The sequence below is a fragment of the Myotis myotis genome, unplaced genomic scaffold (assembly GCF_014108235.1).
Source record: "Myotis myotis isolate mMyoMyo1 unplaced genomic scaffold, mMyoMyo1.p scaffold_m19_p_12, whole genome shotgun sequence".
In the NCBI taxonomy this organism is placed as follows: domain Eukaryota; kingdom Metazoa; phylum Chordata; class Mammalia; order Chiroptera; family Vespertilionidae; genus Myotis; species Myotis myotis.
In genome coordinates, this window is record NW_023416316.1 from 16,229,278 (window position 1) to 16,254,997 (window position 25,720).

General features: G+C 34.4%; 1 protein-coding gene across 1 annotated transcript in view; it reads left to right on the forward strand.

The window, feature by feature from the left end:
• SHOC1 (shortage in chiasmata 1) overlaps nucleotides 1–25,720 on the forward strand; it is a 61,871-nt gene that overhangs the window by 14,653 nt on the left and 21,498 nt on the right. The window contains exons 6-18 of the mRNA XM_036330020.1: nucleotides 4,764–4,929; nucleotides 5,138–5,234; nucleotides 5,910–6,063; nucleotides 8,461–8,562; nucleotides 10,133–10,253; nucleotides 13,164–13,258; nucleotides 14,007–14,249; nucleotides 16,307–16,720; nucleotides 17,868–17,996; nucleotides 19,113–19,289; nucleotides 21,401–21,505; nucleotides 23,837–24,015; nucleotides 25,168–25,240. Of these exons, the coding sequence (XP_036185913.1) occupies nucleotides 4,764–4,929; nucleotides 5,138–5,234; nucleotides 5,910–6,063; nucleotides 8,461–8,562; nucleotides 10,133–10,253; nucleotides 13,164–13,258; nucleotides 14,007–14,249; nucleotides 16,307–16,720; nucleotides 17,868–17,996; nucleotides 19,113–19,289; nucleotides 21,401–21,505; nucleotides 23,837–24,015; nucleotides 25,168–25,240 (2,055 nt within the window). The remainder of the gene's footprint in view (nucleotides 1–4,763; nucleotides 4,930–5,137; nucleotides 5,235–5,909; nucleotides 6,064–8,460; nucleotides 8,563–10,132; nucleotides 10,254–13,163; nucleotides 13,259–14,006; nucleotides 14,250–16,306; nucleotides 16,721–17,867; nucleotides 17,997–19,112; nucleotides 19,290–21,400; nucleotides 21,506–23,836; nucleotides 24,016–25,167; nucleotides 25,241–25,720) is intronic.

A 25,720-nucleotide genomic window follows, 5' to 3' on the forward strand; every position in this document is an offset into this window, starting at 1 on the left:
GTGCAAGAGTAGGCCTTCCTTCCCCCCGGCTGCTGGCACTAGCTTCCCTCTGGCTTCCCTCACAGCCCCGGCTTTGTCCCGAAGGACGTCTGATCTAATTAGCATATTAAACTTTTATTATTAAATTGGTATTATCATTTAAGATACGCTATAGTTTGAGTATGGAAAATAAATTGATTGATTTATTGCTGTTTTTATGTAGATACATAATTTGTGTATAAGTTTTTAGTATTGGCAAATAGGTGTGTGATGATATAGAGAGAGTTAAATCCCTCTTATAGTTTCAGAAGAGAGAGAGTGATTGCATTAAAGATTAAACTTCAACGCATGATATAGTAGGAAGAGCCTGAATTTAGAATCAGAAGCTTTGACCAGAGTCCAAACCCACCCTTAAAAAGTGGTACAACTTTGGGACAGTTATTTAAAATGTCATGGTTTTCAATTTTCTTCTATAATTTCTTTAATTTATTCTAATTTCTTATAAAAATTTTGTGGGGATCAAATAATATACTAGTATATGCATATGTAAAGAGATGGTTTGTAAAAAATAACAGGCTACCCAAACATAGCTATTATTAATGTGGCAAACTAGAAGCTATTATTGGCAAATTTTATAATAGCTACTGTCTGCAAGAATTAGAATTTTCTTTATGATTCACTGAATGAAAATATGATTGAGTTTCCCAAAGCAACACTCATAGATACAGAGAACAAACTTATAGTTGCCAGATGGGAGCGGGGTTGGAAAAAGTGAAGGGATTAAGTACAAATTGGCAGTTACAAAAAAGTCAAGGGGATGTAAAGTACAGTATATCCCTATATTCCCATAGAGTCAGTAATACTGTATTAACTATGTATGGTGGCAGGTGAGTACTAGACTTATGGTGGGGGATGATTACTTTGTAAGTTATATAAATGTCTAACCACTATGCTACTTATATGACACTAATATAATATTGAATGTCAACTGTAATTGAAAAATAAACATATTTTTAAATAGATATGAACTATTCATATCCTATATTTCGTTAGGGGTCCTATTTCATTATATTTCCTTCTTTGTAAGGCTGAACAATATTCCCTTGTGTATACATATACACCACATTTTTTTTATCCATCTCTGTCAACGGACACTTAGGTTGCTCCATACCTTGGCCATAATGAATGCTGCAGTGAACATGGGAGTACAGATAACTCTTCGAGATAGTGATTTCGTTGGCCATCTGTTTCTTCCTTTACAACATTTATAACTTTCTTTGTCTCGCTGTGCTGACTGAAACTTCCAGTACATTGTTCAACAAAAGCAGAGGAAAACAAGACCCTTTCTTGTTTCTGACATAAAGGAAGTCCTTTAACTTTTCGCCATTAAAAATGATGTAAATATCATTTCATTGTTTACGTCATTTTAAATGAATCATTTTTAATATTTACATTATTCTCAATGGTGAAATGTTAGAGAATTTACTTTATTGGGTTGGGGAAGCTTCTTTTTGTTCTGAGTTTGCTAAGAGCATTTGACCATGAATGAGGATTGAATTTTACTAACATTTTTCTACAACTATTAAGATATCTACATCTTGCCGAAACCGGTTTGGCTCAGTGGATAGAGCGTCGGCCTGTGGACTGAAAGGTCCCAGGTTCGATTCCAGTCAAGGGCATGTACCTGGGTTGCGGGCATATCCCCAGTGGGAGGTGTGCAGGAGGCAGCTGATTGATGTTTCTCTCTCATCGATGTTTCTAACTCTCTATCTCTCTCTCTTCCTCTCTGTAAAAAATCAATAAAATATATTTAAAAAAAAAAAGATATCTACATCTTAAATATATAGAATGTCTCTTTACTAAGAAGTTATAGTCCTATAATCTAAACATAAATTGTTTTACTATTGTGATCATGCTGTATATGTGTTACAGTATTTTTAAATGTTAACATTATCTAGGGAATATTTCACCATATACTAAGATTTCCTCAAAAACCTGGTTTTTTTATTGACAGTTTTTAATCTTATTTATGATTCATACACTTGAGAACACTAATGTCTTTAATTTCAAATGTGTTTCCATTTTCAATTATTTCCTTTTTAAAGTGAATCCTTGGAAATGGAATTATTTGCTATAAGTATATTTTTTAGCTATATGTTCACTAGTATGGTATGAGAATACCCTGTGTACACCAACCTTATCATCACTGGATATATTATTACTGATGTTGTGATAATATATTTATACAATGTGATGGGCAAAAAATGCAATATTTTCTACTTGCACTTTAATAATTACTGGTGCTTAGTGCCTCAGATTTACTTTATAACCACTTTTCCAGGTTCCAAAACAGACCTCTTGAGAAATTTAATGTTATTGGGACTTTGTAGAAATTTTACTATAGTCTTTTTAGCCAGGAAAGGGTTTATCTTACCTTTTCTTTAAGTTTTTTAAAAATTATCCTCATTAAAGTTTAATGGTTCCTCCATATACTCTTTGCACATTTTTGTTATGTTTTCCCTCAATATTAATATATTTATAGCCATTATGAATTAGTTTTTCCATTAGTCTTTTTTACTAGGTTTTTGTATGTATTGATTTTATAACTTTTACCAGCACCTTAGTGAATTCCTTTATTTGTTTTCATTCTGTTATGTTGGGGTTTTTAAGTAGACAAAAATTATCTTCTGCAAAGAATAAATTTATCTTCTTTCCTACTTGTAGACCTCTTTTTTCCTGCTTCTTTTCATAGTTAACTAGCAATTTTTTTTTCTTAAGACAGTTTAAACTCTCTTCTACAGTAGAGGAAAATAGTCTCATATTTGTGTTGGTTCATATAATAGAGTTACAGTAATAAGTAAGAACTCAAGGGAATGCTGTATAGGCATAAGAATATAAAGAAATAGCACCCTTGGTTAAATACAAACAAAAAACTACCTTTGTAGTTATAAAGAACAGTAATTGTGGTGTTTGCTGCCATCTAGTGGCTACATCTAAAAAGGAAGAATGTCCCGGTGGACTTCCAGAGATATCAGGAAGGAAAGATGGCTAGAAGGTCTGTGTTTGAAAGTGGAGTGTGAAAATGGGGATATAAACAAATGCTGTTTGGGTTTTTACTATTAATATAACTTTATTAATATTTACAGAATGAACCATCTTTAAATTTTCTCAGATATGCCCTGCTTAGACGTGGAACCAATAGCTAGTTTTCTTTGGTGTGTAATGGGAAGCTCTGGGAAGCTCACATTTTTTTGCCCAGAAGATTGTCAGGAACATAACAGGTTCAGATAAACAATCTTTTAGGAAGCTAGTTTATATAACTCGTTCCTCTTTTTTTTAAAAAAAAAAAAATCTTTTTATTGATTTCATAGAGGAAGGGAGGAGAAAGAATCATTGATTGGCTGCCCCTTGCACGCCCCCTGCTGGGGATCGAGTCCACAACCCAGGCATGTGCCCCTGACCAGAATCAACCCAGAACCCTTCAATCCACAGGCCGGAGCTCTATACAATGAACCCAACCAGCCAGGGCTAACTGGTTCTCTTTTGACACTTGAAGTTAGCAGCAGTCAAAGGGATGGTCCCCGCTGCTCTACATTACATATTTATTAAGCACAAGCATACCAATGATATGGTTGGTCATGGGAGACATGGCTCCATGCTCCCTCTCTCATGCCATTCTAATGTTACTTAACTGAAACACCAGTGCCAGGACAAGGGACCATGCTCCCCTTCAAGGTGCCCTTTGCTTTGGGGTGCTTGGCTTTCGGAGTAGTTCCTCATCTGAACTTACATTTTCCTTTTTCTCTTTTCACTCAAGAGTTTTTGAAGAATGGGGCCAGGTTCAGAAACCGTTAAAGCCCTGACACAATTAGCTAAGATTCTAAAGTAACACAAACATGGTAGGATGGGGACAGGACAGAAATGTATTCCAGCAATTAATTGTTAGCAGTAATATGTAAGATACATCACACTTCTCACGTAGATACTTAGCTATATAACTTTTTCATTGTATCTAATTTTATAGCAACATGCTTGACAACTTTAGAGTGTTAGAATCAAAGTTGGTCTCACTTGAGGCTTTGCAGACCATCTCTATTTCCTAGTAGTACATGTCAGAGTCTCTGGGGATGAACTGGGGACTTTAGGAGGCAAACTGATGCAGAGAAGAAAAGACTATAGTCATCACAAGTCAAATGCTTTGACCTGGCTGGTTTTGCTCAGTGGATAGAGTGTCAGCCCATGGACTGAAAGGTCCCAGGTTCGATTTCAGTCAAGGGCATGTGCCTTGGTTATAGGCTCAATTCTCAGCCCTTGTCAGGGTGTATGCAGGAGACTCTCACATCAATGTTTCTCTCTCTTTGTCTCTTCCACTCTCTGTAAGAATCAATGGAAAAATAACTTCAGGTGAGGATTTTTAAAAAGTCAAGTGCTTTCATTCCTTTATAGTTTTATTTAGGCTATTCATGGCTATGTTAAATCATGGCACAAGCGCTTTTCCTCCATTGATTAAACTAATTTTGTTGAACAGTTATAAGCTATTATAACTCTTTTAGGATATTTGGTTACTACTCAGTGTACGAAATAATATTAAAACTTATTGAGCTTTTACCTACTTACTAGTACCGTGCTACATGCTTTATATGCACAGTACAATGAAGAATTAAAGAATTAAACATGTATTTGAAAACCCCAACTTTATCTAATGGCTCACTATAGTAACTAGATCCTTTTGTATAACTTTCAGATTTTTTTCTTATTCTTTTATATTTCTTATTTCCTTTCAGATTTGTTTTTTGATGATGAAGAAATAATTTTCACAAATAATTTGATGACCTATAAAAGTTATCTACCAACCTTGGATACTCTGTTGAGTAGGCTGAAACTGTTTTTGATAAAGGACCCCCTTTTAGATTTCAAAGAACAGATCTTCACAGATGCTGATTTTTTCAGGTACTTAGTTGCACAGTGTTGTAAATATTTGTAAGAGGAGAAAATATTCTTTGTATGCTCACAAGTCTACATGTTACCAATAATAATATTTTATCATTGTTGTACTTCAACTCTAATTTTAATTATTGTCTATCATTTTTGGCTACATTTTATTACATGTAACTTGCTATTAGTAAACGCTAATTTAATGTTTTATTTTTTTGTTAAGGGAATGTTTCTCTTTTCAAGGAGATTTGAAAGATCTTATGAAAGAAGATTTTTATGTGGATAAAGAGAACTTTTGTCGGGAGAAGCTAGAAGATACAGTAGGTTTAAATGAAGCTATAGTACTTTCATTAATATTTTTACAGAAATAGTAAAGCACACTTTAAAAAATTTTAGTAATATACCTTGACCATCTACTATTATCAAATTAAAAAGACTTGATAATGGGTTGAATGCATATCAGCCGAGAAATCAAACTTACTTCTAAGGTAGTAGTTCTAAACTTTGGCAACACGTTGGAATTACTTGGGGAATTTTAATAAAATACTGAAGTCTGGGTCCTACCCACATATATTCTGATTTCATTGGTCTGGTGTGTAGCCCAGTTATAGAGAATTTTAAAACCTCTCCCAATTATTTTAATCATTAAACCTGGTATAGCACATTAAGTGATCATGTTCTAATTTAAAAATTTAGAATTTTTTAAATGTATTAGCCCAAAAGAAGACATTCCTGCCTCTATGGATATTGTACATCACTAATATAATCAGTGACCATACAAGACATTACTCAGAACATTGCTTATTATGTAGCAGAATATATTTTTGGCTGCTACACTTCTATTTTTTAAAGATATGCATAGTATTACAATTTTTGAGGGTGGGTTTGGTTTAAAATTTGTTACATCAATTAAACAAATATAACTGTTTATGAATTCAGAAATCTTTATTTGCAAAACTTAACTAAAAATTTGTTTTACTTATATATCATTTCAGCCATCAGTGTTTTCTGAGTGTGAATTAATAGCTCCAAACCTTGATCAAGAAGTTGGTATTCCATCACTTTCAGAACTGAAGGAGTCATTACACTTAGTGCCAGAAATAATAACTTATGAAGATGAAAATGAATATGAAAAGCTTTTCAAAAAAGGTGAAGATTAATTTAAAATTTTATTACTTATAAAAACTACTTAATAATGTTTGTTATAAAAATTCTTGTTCATTTTTTTCTCAACCTCCAGATTTTTAAAAAAGATTCTGCAGGTTATATGGCAAAATCTCAGAATTATTGATGAGACTCTTTTCTCATCTTTCTCTTTATATGCTTGCAAATTAAAATGTCTCTGAAATTCATCTGACCATTTCAAGTTAATTACACTAATAAAGCTAAGATACCTATGACTGTACTACTTTTTTAGTTGTTTTCTTATATAAAATGACAAAGCACTAACAGCTTATGTGCTAACTTTAGTTAAGTACAGAGAAACTCATAACCTAAAACTTAGATGGTTTCATCTCAGTTAGACTTGGTACATGTTGTTGAATTCTTTTTAAGACAACGTGGGCCCAAATATTTAACTCCCCTCTCATAAATTTCAGTTGAAATTATGAAAGACATAGAACATTAGAGAAGTGAAGGAGGATTTGTGATACCCATTGAGAACAGGGTTGCTTGCTATCCATAGACCACAGACTTGAAGGAATTCTGCAGACAAAACTAAATTGAGGGAATTACTAATCAGCCTACAAGTCAAAGCAAGGGAATGAAAAGTCAACCTGAGTATGTGAATAAAATTTATACCCAAACTTAAAAATATAGCAGAGCTCAGAATGCAGGGTGACCATGGGCTTTTCAGCAGGACACAAATCTATGAATGCTAATGGTACAGGACAAGCAACTTTATTGGATGACTGTGGTATTACACTCCCAGCATTTCCCTGGCTCCAATGGTGACTAAGTAAGAAAGAGGCATTACCACGGAGGAATGAACAAGATTACAAGACATCTATCCTATATAATAAAAGGCTAATATGCAAATCAACCAAGCAGTAGAATGACAAGTCGCTATGACACACACTGACCACCAGGGGGTAGATGCTCAACACAGGAGCTGCCCCTGGTGGTCAGTGCGCTCCCACAGGGGGAATGCCGCTCAGCCAGAAGCCGTGGCAAGTGCAGCGGTAGTGGCAGGAGCCTCTCCCGTGGTGAGCAGGCCTAAGCCATCAGTCAGACATCCACCAAGGGCTCTTGGACTGCAAGAGGGCACAGGCAGGCTGAGGAGCATTCCCCCCCCCGAGTGCACAAATTTCTTGCACTGGACCTCTATTATATATATAAAAGGCTAAGTGACCAACCGTATGTCCATCCAACCAACAGACCGGCTGGTACATATGACGTGCACTGGCAATTTTAAAATAAATGTTGACTCGCACATGTGCGATACGTATAAAGCTCTCACTGGCACCAATTACATGCATGTGTTTCAATCTGTCATTGTTGATCGTGAATTTGGTTGTTTTTGTTGACATTGTGAAGCTGAAAGAAAGCTGCATCGTCAACAGAATATGTCTAAAGAGCAACTATTGGCTCAGTGTACCTCTGAAGCCAAAAGAAGCCAGCGTCATCAACAGAATGTATCTGAAGACCAATTATTGACACAACATACCATTTGAGTGATGATTCCATCGATTCAATGGATGATGCCGAAAAGAAAAATTTTCCCATCGAATTTCTTAATAGTATTACTCTTTCAAGAATGCCATGTCATAAATTAAAATTGAAAGTAGGTGCAATCATCATGCTACTGAGAAATCTTAATAGTAAATGGGGTCTTAGTAATGGTACTAGATTTATTATCAAAAGATTGTGACCTAACATAATCGAAGCTAAAATATTGACAGGATATGCGGAAGGAGAGGTTGTTCTGATTCCAAGAATTGATTTGTCCCCACCTGACACTGGCCTCCCATTTAAACTAATTTGAAGACAGTTTCCCGTGATGTCAGCATTTGCGATGACTATTAAGAAATCACAAGGACAAACTGTAGGAATAGGCAGAGTAGGAATATTCCTACCTCAAGCCATTTTCGGACATGGTCAGTTATATGTTGCTTTCTCTTGAGTTCGAAGAGCGTGTGACCTTAAAGTTGTAAATACTTCATCACAAGGGAAATTAGTCAAGCACTCTGAAAGTGTTTTTACTCTTAATGTGGTATACAGGAAGATATTAGAATAAGTTTAATCAATTTATCAGTCATTGTATCAGTGTTCATATCATGTTTTTGTTGTTTTTATATCATGTTTTTGTTTTTATATCATGTCTGTTATATCATGTTATTATTTATTAATCAATTTATATATTATTTTCATATGCATTTTACTAATTTTCTTTCATCTCTGACGCTTCAATTATAGAGAAAGGGCAAATAGCGATATTAAAATATTTCTTCTAATTAATTTCCTTTCAATGTGCACAAATCCGTGCACCAAGCCACTAGTTTATTATACTAGTACTTTGGCTGAAAATAGACTTCCTTTTCTTTCCAGATCCTACTACCAAGCATGCAATTGACATTGAAGATATAAAATGCAGCTCCACAGAGAATTTGGCCATTCAAAGCCAATGCAAACCAGAGCACCATAAACCAGGTAGAAATTTTGACTAAATCATTGAGTTTTCCAGCCCTGGCCAGTTTGACTCAGTGGATAGAGCATTGGCCTGCAGATCAAAGTGTCCTGGGTTCGATTCTGTCAAGGGCATGTACCATGGTTGCAGGTTCCTCCCTGGCCTGGGCCCTGGTTCAGGATCGTGCAGGAGGCAACCAATTGTTATGTTTCTCTCACATCAATGTTTCTCTCTGTCTTTCCCCCTCTCTTTCACTCTCCCTAAAAATCAATGGAAAAATATCCTTGGGCAAGGATTAACATAAAATACTTTAGTTTATCAGAGGTTACCTATATCTGATGTAAAAGTACACTGCATTCACATACAAAGTCTACTATGGGACAGTTTTCATGTTTAAACTTTGATTATTGTAATCCAAGGTATTATATTTTTCTCTTATCTGTTCTTTTACATGTATTACTATCACTAACTCATTATCCTTCTAGCATCAAAACTGAATACTTTACAGAGAGAGTTACAAAGATCAAGGAAGAAAAATAGAGGAAATAGCATTAATATTAAAAATAGGAATCTTACAATATTATAACTCAGTAAATGAAATTTTATATTTTATCTCAATAAGTAATCTTGCTAATCCTTGTTATATTTTTATAAATTTAACCTTTTTAATCTCTCAAAGCAATCTTATAATTATTGTTAATGTTATAATTTTATCAAATTTGGAATCTTAAGAATAATCTTTTGTTCCAGTGTAATGCCAAATTGTGTTGTTTCTTAACTATGTTGATGATATTTAACTATGTTATTTAATCATATTTATAATTGGATCATATTAATAATCTATTTGGAAGTTTACTTATTTATTTATGAAAGTGATAGGAACATACTGACTACTTATGAATAAATAAGGGTCAGTTTGTCAGGCCCACCCTATTAAAATGTAACTCTGCTAGGTCACCTAGACCCCAGACTTATTAAGGTGAAGGATTACCCACCATTAATACTACTTACTTAACATCACCAATATTTATTCTGGAGGTTAAAATAGTACTGACAACAAAATTGTCAGAATTCAAAGCACGATTACATATAAAGCTCTTAGAATTTATCTTATATAATAAACTCAATAAAGTTTAGTTGTCAATTGATTTTTTTAAATATATTTTTATTGATTTCAGAGAGGAAGGGAGAGGGAGAGAGAGATAGAAACATCAATGATGAGAGAATCATTAATCTGCTTCCTCCTGCACATTCCCGACTGTGGATCAGGCCCACAACCTGAACAGGAATCGAACCATGACCTCCTGGTTCATAGGTCAACGCTCAACCACTGAGCCATGCCAGCTGGGCTCAATTGATTTTTTTAAAAACCACCACTATCACAGTTGAGACACCATGAAATGTATGTGTAATTGCTTATATAGATGAAAAATTAAGTTATTTTGTATTTCAAGTAAGCCAAGTTTTTATTGAAAATTTTTTTTTGTAACGTAATGATCAAACATAATAATTGCTAACAAAAATTCTAAATTATACTTAATTTTATTCAATGTTTATGTAATATTATGATTTTTAAATTTGTATGCATTCTAGAAGAGTTAGAAGAAGAGTTAGAAATGCCATTGCCTCCTCTACACCCAGCAAACCAACATTCTTCTGTGAATTCATTATGTACAGGACTTCAGACATTTCCATTTTCTCCTGTTTGTAAAATGTAAGTGAAGATTATATCTAGAACTCCAATTGCAATTCAGATCAAGCAGTTTTTAATTAAATCTCTTTATGTAAAGGCAATTTCTAAGATACCTCTGTGAAAAACATTCTAAGAGAAAGAACAGTGTCTAAAGTAAGCAACTGGGGGGGAATATATGAATATACATGTACATACTTGGTTTTACATGCATAGAATATCTTTTGAAGGACACAAAAGGAAATATGGAAGCTAGTAAGTGATAGAGCCAGGCTCTTTTATACTTTTAGTATTTTGAATGTTAATATATTACTATTAAAAATAAACAACTTGAAAATTTTATACCATGTGACATACATGTAACTTAATATTTTCCAAGTTAGATTAGTTTGCTCTCCTGGAATAAAGTCACCCATTCCTCTGTTTCTTATACCACTTATAAAACTAGGAACATGACTAGTATAGTCCCCTTCTTCCTTACTTTAATCCTGGAATTTAATGTGTCCTAAAATAGCACATTTTCAGAAAAATTACCAAAAAAAAGTCTATAAATCTTTAATGAATTATTCTGAGAGTGGGCATCATAGGAGCTACAAGCAGGGTTTTGAGTTCTTAGCTGTGATTGGCTGATCTATCAGAGGAGAATGCTGTTGGGTTACCAGGAGCAACTCATCCCTAGCTGCAGATTCCTGGTAATGTTCTGAGAAAGGTGTCATAGCATAAGGTGAAGGGGTCTGGCATTGAGGGATTATCATCATCATCATCATCATCATCATCATCATCATCATCATCATTCCTGGCAAAGAATTAGGTCATTTGGAGGGTATATTGATACAGAGAACTCTACCATGAACTAGAACTCCCTGTATCAGACATGAGCTCTCTAAAAGCAGCATGGGACAAATATAGAAAATACCTATAATTTGTCCAAGTAGTTTGAGTCCTTTTGTAGGACCTATACCTTCTTTTTATTGCTCTTTTACATTTTTTTTTTATTTACTCCACATACCATGATCCTTCTGTTAAGGCAGATTGGCAATCTGAAACAGAAACTAGCAGAAATTAGTATAATCTTGAATTTTAATTTGATATAAAAATATTTACTTAAAAATAAGTTATATATCTATTTTTGTTATAACTCAAATATCTAATGATAATTTATGAAACTTATCTATGTATTAAAACTTGCCAAAGTTAGAACAAGAGACTAAAATTAGCCAAGGTCCTAAGGTCATTGAAAACAATTTAAAGTGGTCTCATCACCACTACATTCATTAACAAGCAATATATCACTTCCATTTGGTTTGCGAGTTATATAAACTTAAAAATTCCTATTTAAAAAATGGATTTACACCTCAACCATGAAACTGCAAACAATGAGGAAAAGTATTAAAATAAAAATACAACAGAAGGGGGAAATAATATATAATATTTTTGTATTTTTAACTTGCTTTTATGACCCCAATTACTTTGTTTCAGGACACATTTTGGCTGGAAATATACCCAGTTAACACATATTTTTAGTGCCTACCGCCTATAAAACTCAATGCTAAATTTTATGGGACTAAAAAGAAAAGTCTGTATGGCATAAGACTTAATTTCCATACTAACTGATTTCTGAATTATGAATATTTTCATATATAATCAAAGAAGATATCAAATTCAGATATGGCTTCAGAAATTTCCATTAAGCATAAGAATACATGTCTATATTACAGTCTCCTGTTGGACTTGGCCGGCCTAAATATTTCCCCTTCCTTTTACTTTAAAATAATTACCTACAATCGGATGTGTCCAGTTGCCAAAGACCTTGGTAAGGTTCAAGAATTGTCTAGATTCTCAAATTTGGCCACTACATATCAGATTATTTTATTATGTGGGTAAATTGGATTGTTTAGACATAAAACCTAGCTTTCTTAGCCCAGGACTGTCAATTTAACTAGCAGTACTTATCATTAGTATGCTCATATCTACATTATAAAAGGCCAAGTGGCCGTAACGCCATAACGACCAAATGACCAGTCACCAGGAGGTGCATTGATGGGTCCCATGGCGGTGGCAGGAGGGACTCTGAGTCTTGTGGTGTGGCGGGTTTAGGTCTCACGCGATTTCACATGCTGGGCCTCTAGTATGTTTCATATGAAGAGAGAAACAGAATACAATCAGTTGTTATTTAGGAGGGCTTAGGAAGTTTGGGGGCATAGATTAAGGGGGTTGTGAATTAATGCTCACTTCCCTACCAAGGCTAGCATCTTCATAGTTGTTGATGTGCTATAATTTATATTGATTGCATATTTTCTCCCTTTAGGACCAAAAATGCACAAACAGACACATATCTCTCACTCACACACCCATCAAAATTGAAGGAACTGAACTAAATGTTAGGACCTGTCACTTCCTGAGAAGGTAGAGCAGACAGAACTTTTTCATAGTTTTGATGCTCAGCCAGTAGAGGCTCCAAATTTTTGGTTTAGAATGGACTTGGGGACAGCAATTTTGTAAAAGTTGGTGTTGAAACTGCTGTTTTGTATGGTAAGCAGAACAATTTTATGTAAAAAAAAATTATTTTGAGTGACTTATAGGGTTGGTGCTAGCACAATTGATGGAATAAAGTGCTAAAACCCTCCCAAGTCAGCCTCCTCTGGCTCCAGGTTCACTGAGGGAGATAGAGGTAGTAATTAAGTTACCGGCAAGCAGGACCAATGAAAGGGTTGACAAATTGCCAAACCTTCCCAGGGGAGGAGAAAGGAAGAATTTGAAATTTGGTCTATGGAACTCTCTACTTCAGCTTATACATTTATAAAATAGTTAATTCTTCACTTTGCTTTTGAATGTAAAGAACTACTTTTCTTAAAAATATTTATTATTCAAAAAAGACATAATATTATTAATGTATTAAACTCTAACTCCTTTCCTACTCCCCCCACCCCCCAGTAGTTTGCCTACTGCTGAAAAATCAGCTAATGAAGACTGTACAGTGTGGCAATCTGAAAGCTGCAGAAGCTTTCAGAACTCATTTTTGCTTCCAGGTAAAGATTAATTGATTTTGAATGCTAAATGAAGTGTATAGACAAAAAATGTACAATCAGTAGAAATGTAATTGTCTGATTAAATACTTATTGTTGTTATTACCATCATTATAAAAAGACACAGTTCTAAAATTAGAATTTTAAAATTCATAATCCTAATTTTGGGTTGATGCTTAAATGCAGATAAAAATGCTAAGTAGTTGTGCTACTTCAGTTCCTCCATACATTATGATTTGTCCCTATTTAGGCTAAAGGTATTGAAGCAGAAAGCTCTGTGCCCTGCTATCTAAGCTGATAGTCATCATAAAATCGGATCAAGTTTATCTTCTTGTTTAATCTCATTATAATGAATCAGAATTTCTGTTTAAATGTATCTTGTGTTAACTCTTTAAAAATGTTGTCAAATGTACTAATTTAGTAAATGCTAAAATAGTCAAGTAGTAGTCCCATCTCCTACTAAATATTAGAATAATTTTAACTTCATGATATTTCCACAGATTAAAGTAAATCTTTTATATGGCTACTATGCTGTAATATTTTGAATTTTTACACATATTAGCATCTGGAAGATGAAATACCAGATATCACTTTAAGTTTCATGTTTTTTCCCTAATGTGTGAAAATCTATTTCACGAGAAATTTTCAGTGGTCCTATTTATTGTATTTCTCATCTCTTTTGCCCTGTGAACTGTTTCAGATTATTTGTTGTGTGGTGTTTTGTGTTTTTTTTGCATTGTTATTTTTTAAGTGCCAAGAACAGAAGAGCCCAACAATCAATACTCAGTTACAGATTTGAAGAAGAAATTTTCAGTTGAGGAAGAAAGCCTTGTGGTTACTCCTGTGAGCCCAGAGCGGTGGAAACAAGCAGGACTAAATCCGAGAGTGACAGAAACTTTGGAACATCTGACTACATGTGTCAGCAATCAGGATCTACCTTCTGATGACACTAAAATGGAGGTATTTTTGCCTACAAAAGTACCTGAACTAGAATGTAAGTACATAATAGTAAATACCACTTGTATGAACATTTTCAGGTTGAAACGATATTCGATACAGGTGATTGGGGATATATAAATAAATTTCAGCGTTCAATATTAGCTCTGGCTCTGCCAGAATTTATAGCTTTGAGCTTCACCAAGCCCCATTTTCTTCCTTGGAAAAATATGAAAATTTGACTAGCTAAATCCTAAAATCCTTTTCTGTCCTAAAATTCTACAGTTTTGAAATTCCTAGCCATTTTCAATTAGTGACTTTGTTTTCTTTTACAAACAATTAATTGCCATCTCAGTTTCTGTTTACGTAGCCTGGACACAAACCAGCAGTGTTATTTTTTTGACAGCTGAACTTTGCTCAATAATATCTTATGATCTCTCTTCAACAATAGAAAATCTTCCTTTGTTACCAAAAAGCTTACTCATTTAGCATTTTTTTACTTGTATAATTTAAGAAGACAAAAATGTCTTTTGAATTTCAATCTTTTGAGTTATTTTGGTTGCTATATATGCCATTATAGTAAATGGAACATTCTTACTATGAATTATATCTTTTTGAAGTATATATGTATTATTTAATAAACAATAGTTGAGTTGGGAAAGTTTACTTTTAGTTTATTATAGAGTAAATAAATATATTTAAAAGTGAATTTTAGAAATTATTGTGGATGTTAGGATACTGCTTTAAGGAGATAAGAATTGGGGTAAGAATTGTTATCAGCAAGGGATCTTTCAAAAACAGAAGACAGAGGGCTTTGGATATAGTAAGAAGAAGAATAAATAGACTTTGTGAAGCAAATGCACACCCGTCTACCCAAAGCCTAGATGGTTATCCCTGGTAGAAGAATTTTTTTTTTTAAATATATTTTATTGATTCTTTACAGAGAGGAAGGGAGAGAGATAGAGAGCTAGAAACATCGATGAGAGAGAAACATCGATCAGCCGCCCCCTGCACACCTCCCACTGGGGATGCGCCCGCAACCCAGGTACATGCCCCCGACCGGAATCGAACCTGGGACCCCTCAGTCCGCAGGCCGACGCTCTGTCCACGGAGCCAAACCAGCTTCGGCTGGTAGAAGAATTTTTAAAGAGATTAGGTCAGAGTGCTAGACAAAGAAAAGGGAAAGGAAGATTTTATGGTGTCTTCAAATATACAGCATCATGTATTAAATCTATAAAATGATATAAAGTCTTTATTATGATATGTAACTATTTTAAAGTTAAAATAAATAATTTGCCTTGATACCCAATAACATTATGATGATAGTTTAATCTGATGTTCAAAAAGTAAATAACTGTATCAGGGGCCCATGGCCTTTGCTTACAATGTTGCGATCCTGCTGGCTGAAGCCCGGAGACTAAAGTTGGTTTCTGGGGTTTTGTTTAGCTTCTATATTTGTTACATAGTTGCTTAGAGTTGCAGCTCAGAGGCCTGCAGCCGTAGGCGGGGAACGTTGGAGTCCTCCGTCACTGAAGCAAGCAAGCCTCATGTTAGCTTCAAGCTGCCTGGCTGCTGGCCGCCATCTTGGCTGGCAGTTAATTTGCATATTGCCCTGATTAGCCAATGGGAAGGGTAGCGGTTGTACACCAATTACCATGTTTCTCTTTTATTAGATAGGATTGTTCAAATATTTTGTCAAATTGTTAATTGGTTTTATTTTAAAATTAAGTTATAGGAGTTCTTTATATATTTTGGATACAGTTCTTTTTCAGGTATATGTAGTGCAAGTACTTTCATTTGGTCTTGGCATGTAAGTTTTTGACCCATAGAGTAACTGTTACCTCCAAAGCTCTAACTTATAAGTCTACTCGCAATAGGGCTTTTCTGGAATTCCTTTTTGCTCAGTAACCTAGTTTTAGTAGAAAAAAAAAAAGATGTGCTGGAATTTTATTCTATAATAATTTTAGTTTATTCAGACCAAAAATTGATTTTTAAAGCTGTAAACAAAGTGCTGGATTAAATTATATTAATAAGAACCCATAACTAAAAGTTATCCTAGTAGAACACTCATTTAGGCATGGAAATCATTTAGATATTTTTGTTTTCTGTTTTCAGCATGGCTAGACCATAAAAGTTGTTCCTCACCTATTGTACTTATGAATGAGGAATCTACAAGTGATAATTTATTACTTCAACAAAAAAGTCCATCTCCAGCAGAAGTACCAGATCTGTGTTTTTCTGATGAATATAGCTCTGTTCATAGTCCAACAAAAGAGGAAAAACCAAAGGATGATCAAGAACTAGTTAGTAGTATAATCCAAAATAATGAAAATAAAGATTGCTTGGAACTTGACTACACAGAACTATCTACTGAATCAGCGTCCTCTTCAAAAATTGAAAAAGCATCTTTTAAATGTAGTAAAAGGCGGGAGAATCATTTAGACCTTTTGAGTGACTTTATTATGATGAGAAATAAACATAAAACTTGTACCTCAAAGACTGAAGTCACAGATAGTGATGAAAAAAATGGTGGGTAATTTAGTAATATTTTGGCATAGATATGATAGCTTCAAGGACTAAATGTATAATTTAGTATAGAAGATAAAGAAACACCTGGCTGGTGTTGCTCAGTGGTTGAGTATCGACCTGTGAACGAGGAGGTCACGGTTTGATTCCTGGTCAAAGCAAGTGCCCGGGTTTGCTGACTCCATCCCCAGTATGGGATGTGTAGGAGGCAGCCAATTGATGATTTTCTCTCATCATTAATGATTCTATTTCTCCCTCTTCCTTCCTCTCTGAAATCACTAAAAATATATATTTTTTAAAAAGATAAAGAAACAAAGCTCTTCCAGGTAGTAAATATTATTTTTCAAACTCAAAGAAAATGTTTTTGATTCATGATATCTATTGTGCATGCAGAAAGATATGGGTATAGATATAGATGTAGATATGTATTTAAAATGTCTTAAGTAACATTTGAACTTCTAAGCAAAGTCACTATTTGTAAAACTTGCTTTCTACAACTTAGCCATACAGATTCATAATATTTCTAACTTTTTTTTAATCATTCTGCCATTCTTTTTTTCTTTTAGAGGAAAAAGAAATTTAAATTATATTTTAATGTATACTAAGAACACTTTGCCTGGTGAATTGCTTAGTCTTTTTAACTGTTTGAGTTAACTGTTTTTACATTCTGCTTATAACCATATCAAAGGTAGTATAATGTGTCATATCATTTTACTTCTAGAATATGTTTGACATAAGTTACCCAGATGAAATAACTACGAAAATATTTATGTATAAGAGTTAGAGCATACTTAGGTCTTACTAGTCAATATACTATATTTTTTAAATATATTTTTATTGATTTCAGAGAGGGAGCGAGAGATAGAAACATCAGTGATGAGAGAGAATCATTGATCAGCTGACTCTTGCACTCCCCCTACTGGGGATGAAGCCCACAACCCAGGCATGTGCCCTGACCAGGAATAGAACCTTGACTTCCTGGTGCATGGGTTGATGCTCAAATACTGAGCCACACTGGCGGGCCTAAATAGTTCAATTTAATACAATGTGTTTCAAAGAACTTTAACAATGGTGGTCATCATAGAAGAAAACGTTTAAGTAAAACAACATTAAGTTTCTTCTGAACAATGCAAATTAATATTTTTATCAGAATTTCAAGATAAAGAAGAACATTCTTTGACTCTTCAAGAAGAAAGTCCTATTGTTTATACTAATAAAACTGTAGAGAAAATAAATCAGGAGAGGGGAGCAGACAATGTCATTGAGATTCAAGCATCAGGTATGCTATGCTTTTAAGATACATTCAAATTAATTTAAAAGTCCTTTCTGGGGTATCTAGAATATACCTCATTTTCCATGTAACTTTGATTGTTTCAGATATTTCTTTACTTCCACTTCTACTTTCAAGTTATTTCCAAACTTGGAAGGCCCTGTTCACTGCCTCTGCCTTCCCCTTTGCCCTACCCCAGAACATTAAGTGTTATTTCTTCTTTTAAATTGCTGCTTCCCTTCATTCATCAGGAAAGAGCAAACCGCTCCAACTCTTATGCCAGTCTCAAAAATGATCTGCTAATGGTTGCTTTCTCTATTCTCTTATCCCTTATCAGGGTGATATTTATAAATAAGTTATTATTGAACTCTATTCCGATTACACTTTTTCTTCTTCTGTAAAGAAGAATATACTTTGACTCCTAAAGAACAGCCTGCTTGTGGGGTGGGAGCAGGGTAGAGGGCATCAATGGGAAGGGGGGAGAAGGACATATGTAATACTTTCAAAAATAAAGATAATTTTTTTAAAAAAAGAAAAAGTACAAAATAATTTAAATGTTAGAATCCAAAGAAAGAGAACAGCCTGCGTAAGAACATCATGCTCAGTATTAAAGTCAATAAGAAAGTAGTATATTACTAGTTCTTGAATATCTTTTCATTCCTTTGGTTCAATTTTATTTATGACCTTTAGGTGATTATGCAAATCTTTAAAGATTGATATTCTAGTGAAAACTAGAAACAATTTGTCATTGTTACAAATTTGTTTGGCTTAAGGTTGTAAGCTAATAGTTGAGGGAAAAGAAAAAAAATTGCAATTCTCTTTATATGGCTCTTCATAGTTGCAAAGTTGATTAAGTTACTAAATAAATCCTTTCTAATAAACAAGATGGCCATAAAATTATAGTAATTCTATGGGGGAAGGTGTTTTGTTTTTACTAGTTTGTTTATTCAGCATAAATATCTTGAAATAACCTCTGTACAATCTTATGTACAATATCATGATATTTTAACTCAGTAAAATTTAGATAGAGTTCAGGTTTCCATGAAATAACATGTTCAATTGGTTTGTCAAAAAGAGCATACAATCTTTATAAAAACACTTCCTCTAATGCTTTCATGTTTACAGATAGCCAGTGCCACGCGTACTGTCTCCTAGAAGCAGCAGCTACTCCTATCTTAAAAAAACTCGGGTGCCTCTGTACTCGCCCTGTTGCTAGTTGGAAATTTGCCACCGTTCTTTTTGACCAAACAAGATTCCTCTTAAAGGAACAAGAGAAAGTAGTAAGTGATGCTATTCATCAAGGTGAGTGCAAATAAAAGTCACATTATTTTAAATGATATCAATTTATGGATTATATATCAAGTTAGTAAAAATATAGAATATGCAAAAATTAGTCTTGGATGAAAGCATAACTGCAATTCAGCATATAGCACCCATACACCAAAACTGGAGAATCAGCTAAGTAAGGGAGAAAGGGTAAGAAATATAATCTGGCATTGCTCCTTAGTGAAGCTCCATTGACTTATACAGGGTGGGGCAAAAAGTAGGTTTACAGCTGTTTGTATGGAAAATAATAAAATAAGTAATAATACAAAAATAAATTCTGTGTTTTGCATACTCATAACTGTAAACCAACTTTTGTCCCACCCTGTATTACTTGACAGGTTCCTATTACAGAAACTAAATTAACATATGTTAGCATATGAACCACCTAGTTTCCTCCCCAAAAAAGGGGGAAAGTAAAAAACAAAAACAGATTAAAGTCCATTCACAATGTCTGGCATCCAGTCAAAGGTTATCAGGCATTCTAAGAGACAGAAAAACCAGTAATTGTTCAAAACCAGTAATAAGTAGAAAACTGTAGTAGCAGCCAGAGGAAAAAAAGATATGTTGCATAAGAGAAACAAGGATAAGGGTGACACCAGCTTTCTTGTCAGAAATAATGCAAGTAAAAAGATAGTGGAGTAACATCTTTAAAATACTGAAGAAGCCCTGACTAGTATGACCAAATAGTTAGAGCTCCATCCCGTGGACTGAAGGGTCTCTGGTTTAATTCTCAGTCAAGGACATGTATCTCAGTTGCAGGTTTGAACCTCGGCCTCATTGAGGCATGTGTGGAAAGCAACCAATTGGTGTGTCACTCTCACATCTATGTGTGTGTGTCTCTCTCTCTCTTTTACTTACTCTCTCCCCCTCTCTCTCCTCGTCCCTCCCTCTACTCTCTCTGAGACTCAATGGAAAAAATATCCTCGGGTGAGAATTTAAAACATATATATATATATATATATATATATATATATATATATATATATATATATATTTTTTTTTTTGCATGCTGAAGAAGAAGAAAAAACCATCAACCTAGTTTTCTATACTGGGCAAAAATATATTACAAAAACAAAGGTGAACTAAAGATGTTTTCAGCCATACAAAAGCTGAAAGAATTCATGAGCTGCAGACTTACACTGTAAGGAATGTTCTCCTAAGGGGAGGAGAAAAATGATATCAAATCTGGTTTCTCTGTTCTGTTCTCATCACTTCCAGGTCATGAGTGACTTGTTTCCACAAGTCCTTCCCAGGGCAGAAGATAACTACCCATAATTGGTTCTCCTATTGCTTCTTGATCCCCAATAACTACTACATATTTGCCTCATCTTTTTTTTTTTTATTAGATCAACATTTTTCAAACGTTTTAGCAGAACTCTGTTCAAATAAGTATTTCATGGGATTCCACTATTTAAACAGAAAAGTAGAGCTTCTCTGGTTATGTTAGGGCAGTGGGTTCAGAATGTCTCACTTCTGTACACAGTGAAATCCAAGCTATCACCCTCAAAAAGCTGTGGAGCTATGTGGACACGTTGATTAGACCATTGGCCTGTCCTTGTGAATACATCTCTTGTTTAAGTCATATCTTTAGACAAATATTTCCAGGTGTCTACCTCCACTTGTAGGTATTGCTTTATGTTCTGATCCTCTACCTTTATTTTAACCAGTTGGCATGTTATGAGTTTAATTTTCTTCTTGTTTCATAACTGGGAATCATTTACCTGTTTTCCCACCAAGAGTAGAAATAATTGAATGTGCTTTGGAAGCAAAAAAGAGTATGAGCTCTAAGGTTAGCTGTCTGGGTTTAAATGTCAGCCCCACCATTTATTCACAAATTGACCTTGGATAGTTACTTAACCTCCTTAAGACTATTTCCTCATCCACAAAATAAGATTCATAATAAACTTGCCTAATAGAGTTATTGTTATAGATTTAATGAAATAACCACCTTATACACAGCCTGGCACAGAGTAAGCACTCAATAATAAATATTCGCTTTTATTGTTAAACATTCCGATACATATTCTAAAATTTTAATATATATCCTACGTTTTTTAATACATTTAAATATGTTTTTGCTTACTTAGGTACAAATGCTGAAAGAGAAACAACATTTAGGCATGCTGGTCTATTACACCTTCTGGTCACAATTCGAGATGTCCTTTTAACATGTAGCTTGGACACAGCACTGGGTCAGTAGGGAAATTTTTTAATTTTCCTTTTCTTCCTATTGAAATATTTCATCTGAAATAACTTTCAATTTTCTGAAAAAGATGCACCTTATAAGAAACTATGTAGCTTCTTATACTTCTATGTAACACCTATCATTGCCTAAAAAAAAATAGGTTTAGGATTCCCTCATCTAGGCCTGAATTACAGAATCCTAATGACCTTAGCAGATTTGATTGTATAATCATTATCATGCACTAATTTTTAGTATAAGATGATATTTTCCATATACATTTTAGGCCATTATTAAATGTCTGTGGCTTTAAATCTTTGCTAGATGAAATATGACTAAGTTATTAGTAGTAATGCCTTTTGCAATTTTTAAATTGTATGTGTAAATGAGGATATAAACTATTTGAGTGATAAAAATAAAACTAACTTAAATGTGTTGAAAAGTTTATGATCCTGAAAATCTTTTCTAAATTATCAGAATCTGTCTTACTACATTACTGCTGTAAGTCCCTTATTGCAGAATTATTGAGCATTATTTAGTAGTGTTATGCTTATAGGATTATGTTTTATAATTTAGAATGTTTTGAACCTATCCTATATAATAAAAGCCTAATATGCTAAGAGTCCAGTCGTCCATTCAACCAAAGAATAATATGCTAATGATATGCTAAGGCCGCTCAACTGCTTGCTATGATGTACACTGACCATAAGGGGGCAGATGATCTGACCAGTACGTTAGCTTGCTGCTGGGGTCCAGCTGATCAGGACTGAGAGAGATGAGCTGGACATGCCCTGGAGCCCTCCGGCCAACCTCCTGTGTCCCTCCCCAACCCTGATCATGCACCAGTGGGGTCCCTCAGCCTGGTCTGTGCCCTCTCACACTCCGGGACCCCTTGGGGGATTTCTGAGAGCGGGTTTCAGCCCAATCCCACAGGCCAGGCTGAGAGACCCCACTGGTGCACGAATTTGTGCACTGGGCCTCTAGTTTTAAATATAAAGTGAAAATAAATTTTCTCTGATTTCTGACCCAGATGTTTTATCTGTTACCCAAATATTATTTCTCTAATCCAGGGTTTTAGAGATAATTATTAAGCAGCAGTAAGTTATAGTTATACTCCCTCTGCAACCACTGGGAGTTATAATACTTGGCTAAGTATTATATTATCTAGCCAAGTATTAGAACTAAATTATAGTTACTCTTAGAGAACCTAGCGTGGTGCTTTTCCTTTCTTTTCCAGTTAAACCACTTGGGTGTTGATGCTGGATCAGGTTGTCTTATCTTTTGTCCTCAGACAAGTAAGGATTGGGAGCTATAGCCCTAATTTATAGAACCTAGTAGAATTAGTATAACGGTATAGTGTCACATGCCCTTCTATTTAGTTACCTGTCTTCATTAATCTTTCTGGCTTCATAAAAGACTGTCAGTCCCATTAACAGTCAGGCTGATGTTAAAGCATAATAATAAGGCAGATTTTCAGATTCTAGCATATCTGAGCTCCCTGTGCTATAGAGAGAGTTGTGACTCACCTATGCTCAATACTAATCAAAACTTTGGATTAGAGATTATGGAGGATTGCTTGAAGGTACTCTACAATTTACCCTAGGATTAGGTGAGACCATTGAGAGCTATATACTTGAATTGTTTTTGCTTCTCAAAGAAATGCATTTACTAAATTAAACTTTGGCATTACTATTTGGCTACCTTGAAGAATATTATAGCCCAGCTGGTGTGGGTCAATGGTTAACCATTGACCTATGAACCAGGAGGTCACGGTTCCATTCCTGGTCAGGGTATATGTGCAAGCTGTGGGCTCGATCCCTAGTTCAGGGCATGCAGGAGGCAGCCAATCAATGATTCTCTCACCATTGATGTCTCTGTCTCTCTTTCCCTCTCCCTTCCTCTCTGAAATAAATAAAGAAAAAAATTTAAAGAATATTATAAAAGTAAAATCCTTGTTGGAAAATTAACTTTGTAAGCTCTACATACCAAGCCATAATGAGTAACCTAACTGCCTTAGACATTTTTAGTGGAGGGCTTTTTCACTCCTCTAAACCTCTTGAAATCAAAGAGCAAGATAGGTTGTTCTTCTTTCCTTCCCTCTCTATAGTGGCGGAAGAAAGGTCTGTGGGGGTCTAGCTGCCTGCGCTGCTCCCTACCAGAATTCCGTCTTTTCTCACAGCGTTCAGTTTGCTACCTCTCCGGAAGATTCAAGGGTAATGATGCAGAGTTTCAGACCAAGAGGATGAAAGGAAATTTTAATTCTTTTTTGTCCATGGAGTTTCTCAAAGAACAAAAAGTCTTCCCCAACCCCCCCCCCCCCCGCCCAATTTTGTTTTAACAGGATATTTGTCAAATGCAAAAGATGTGTACAAAAGCGTTTTAGGCTCCTATTTGGATGACATTTGGAGACAGCTAGAGATTGTACAGTTTATTAGGGAAAAAATGCCTGAAACCAACTACAAAATACAAGAATTGCAATGTCAGATATTAAATCGGATGCAAAGTGAACAGCAAATTAAGGTTAGTACTGGATTAAAGCAGGTAACAATAATTAGCTTAAACAAGAACAGGATGTAAGATAAATTTTTACATTTAATTTTGAAATTATAAAATAGTCTATACCCGTGGTTGGCAAACTGCGGCTTGTGAGCCACATGCAGCTCTTTGGTCCCTTGAGTGTGGCTCTTCCTAAGCCTTAAGAGTACCCTAATTAAGTTAATAACAATGTACCTACCTATATAGTTTAAGTTTAAAAAATTTGGCTCTCAAAAGCAATTTCAGTCGTTGTACTGTTGATATTTGGCTCTGTTGACTAATGAGTTTGCCAACCACTGATCTATACTATTTGGTCCCTCAATAGTTTTCTTCTAAGTTAACAGAATAAAAGCGGGTCCAGAGAAAGGATGATTTGCATCATTATTCATATGTCTTAAATTAAAAAAACAATTTTTATTATATACAGTTTTTTATGGATTGCTTCTTCAAATCTCAAAAGTGGTGTCTGTTCTTATAAGTATATTAATGTTGTTAAGTCCTTGTAAGTTCATCAACATTTACCAATAACAGAACTATAATAATTTATTTTTAGAAATTGAGCCAAAATCTCATCTTATGTGATTCTATCAAAAGAACAACAACAACAAATGCACTTAGTTTATGCCTAGGATTATATTGGAAATTTTTGCCCACCCTACCTCAAGCATATGAAGTTACATTAATAAATATTTAAGAGAAAATACTTTTAAAAATATTTACAAGCAGAAAAGCATTTCAAATGTTTTACATTGAATCTGGTTACAAATTTGGCCTTTTTCTTCTTTTTCCTCTCTGTCCCTCCTATATTTTTATCTCCAACTTTATGGTTACTTGGCAACTTGCTTAAGTCATTAAAATAAATTAAAATAATCAGTAAGAAATTTAAAATTGAAATTGATTTGTTGTCCCCACTCCACCCCTAAGCCAAGAATGTCCTACTGCAAAATATTTTCCTCATTAATATTTGACCTTACTTTGTATTGAAACATATCTTTTACAACATGAATATTTACTTGGTAATCGTATAGCCATTCGTTTCATAACCAATTAAGTTTGTTATTTTGTCACTGTAGCAAAACTATGAAAAAGAATAAGCAATCAGATATACATTTATGAGAAATTCTTATTTTTGGTCAGGTGCTGATTATAATAAGAATGGACTCAGATGGTGAAAAACATCTACTCATTGAAATCCTTAACAAAATGGAAGGTATGCAATTTTAAATTATGCTTCATTTGCTAACATATGCTTGAACATAAAAATGTATTGATCTAACCAAGTTTTTTTGTTTGTTTGTTTGTTTTTTTAAAGGCCACACACAACCTCTCCAAATATGGCTGTTGGTTTTTTTGTTTTTTTAATATATTTTATTGATTTTTTACAGAGAGGAAGGGAGAGAGATAGAGAGTCAGAAACATCGATGAGAGAGAAACATCGATCAGCTGCCTCCTGCACATCCCCCACTGGGGATGTGCCCGCAACCCAGGTACATGCCCTTGACCGGAATCGAACCCGGGACCCTTCAGTCCACAGGCCGACGCTCTATCCACTGAGCCAAACCGGTTTTGGCCTAACCAAGTTTTAAAATTAAGATATAATTAACATACCATAAAATTTATTCTTTAAAATTAAATAACTCAGTGATACCTAACCAGTTTTTAAATCAATCTGGACTATAAACCTGCAAAA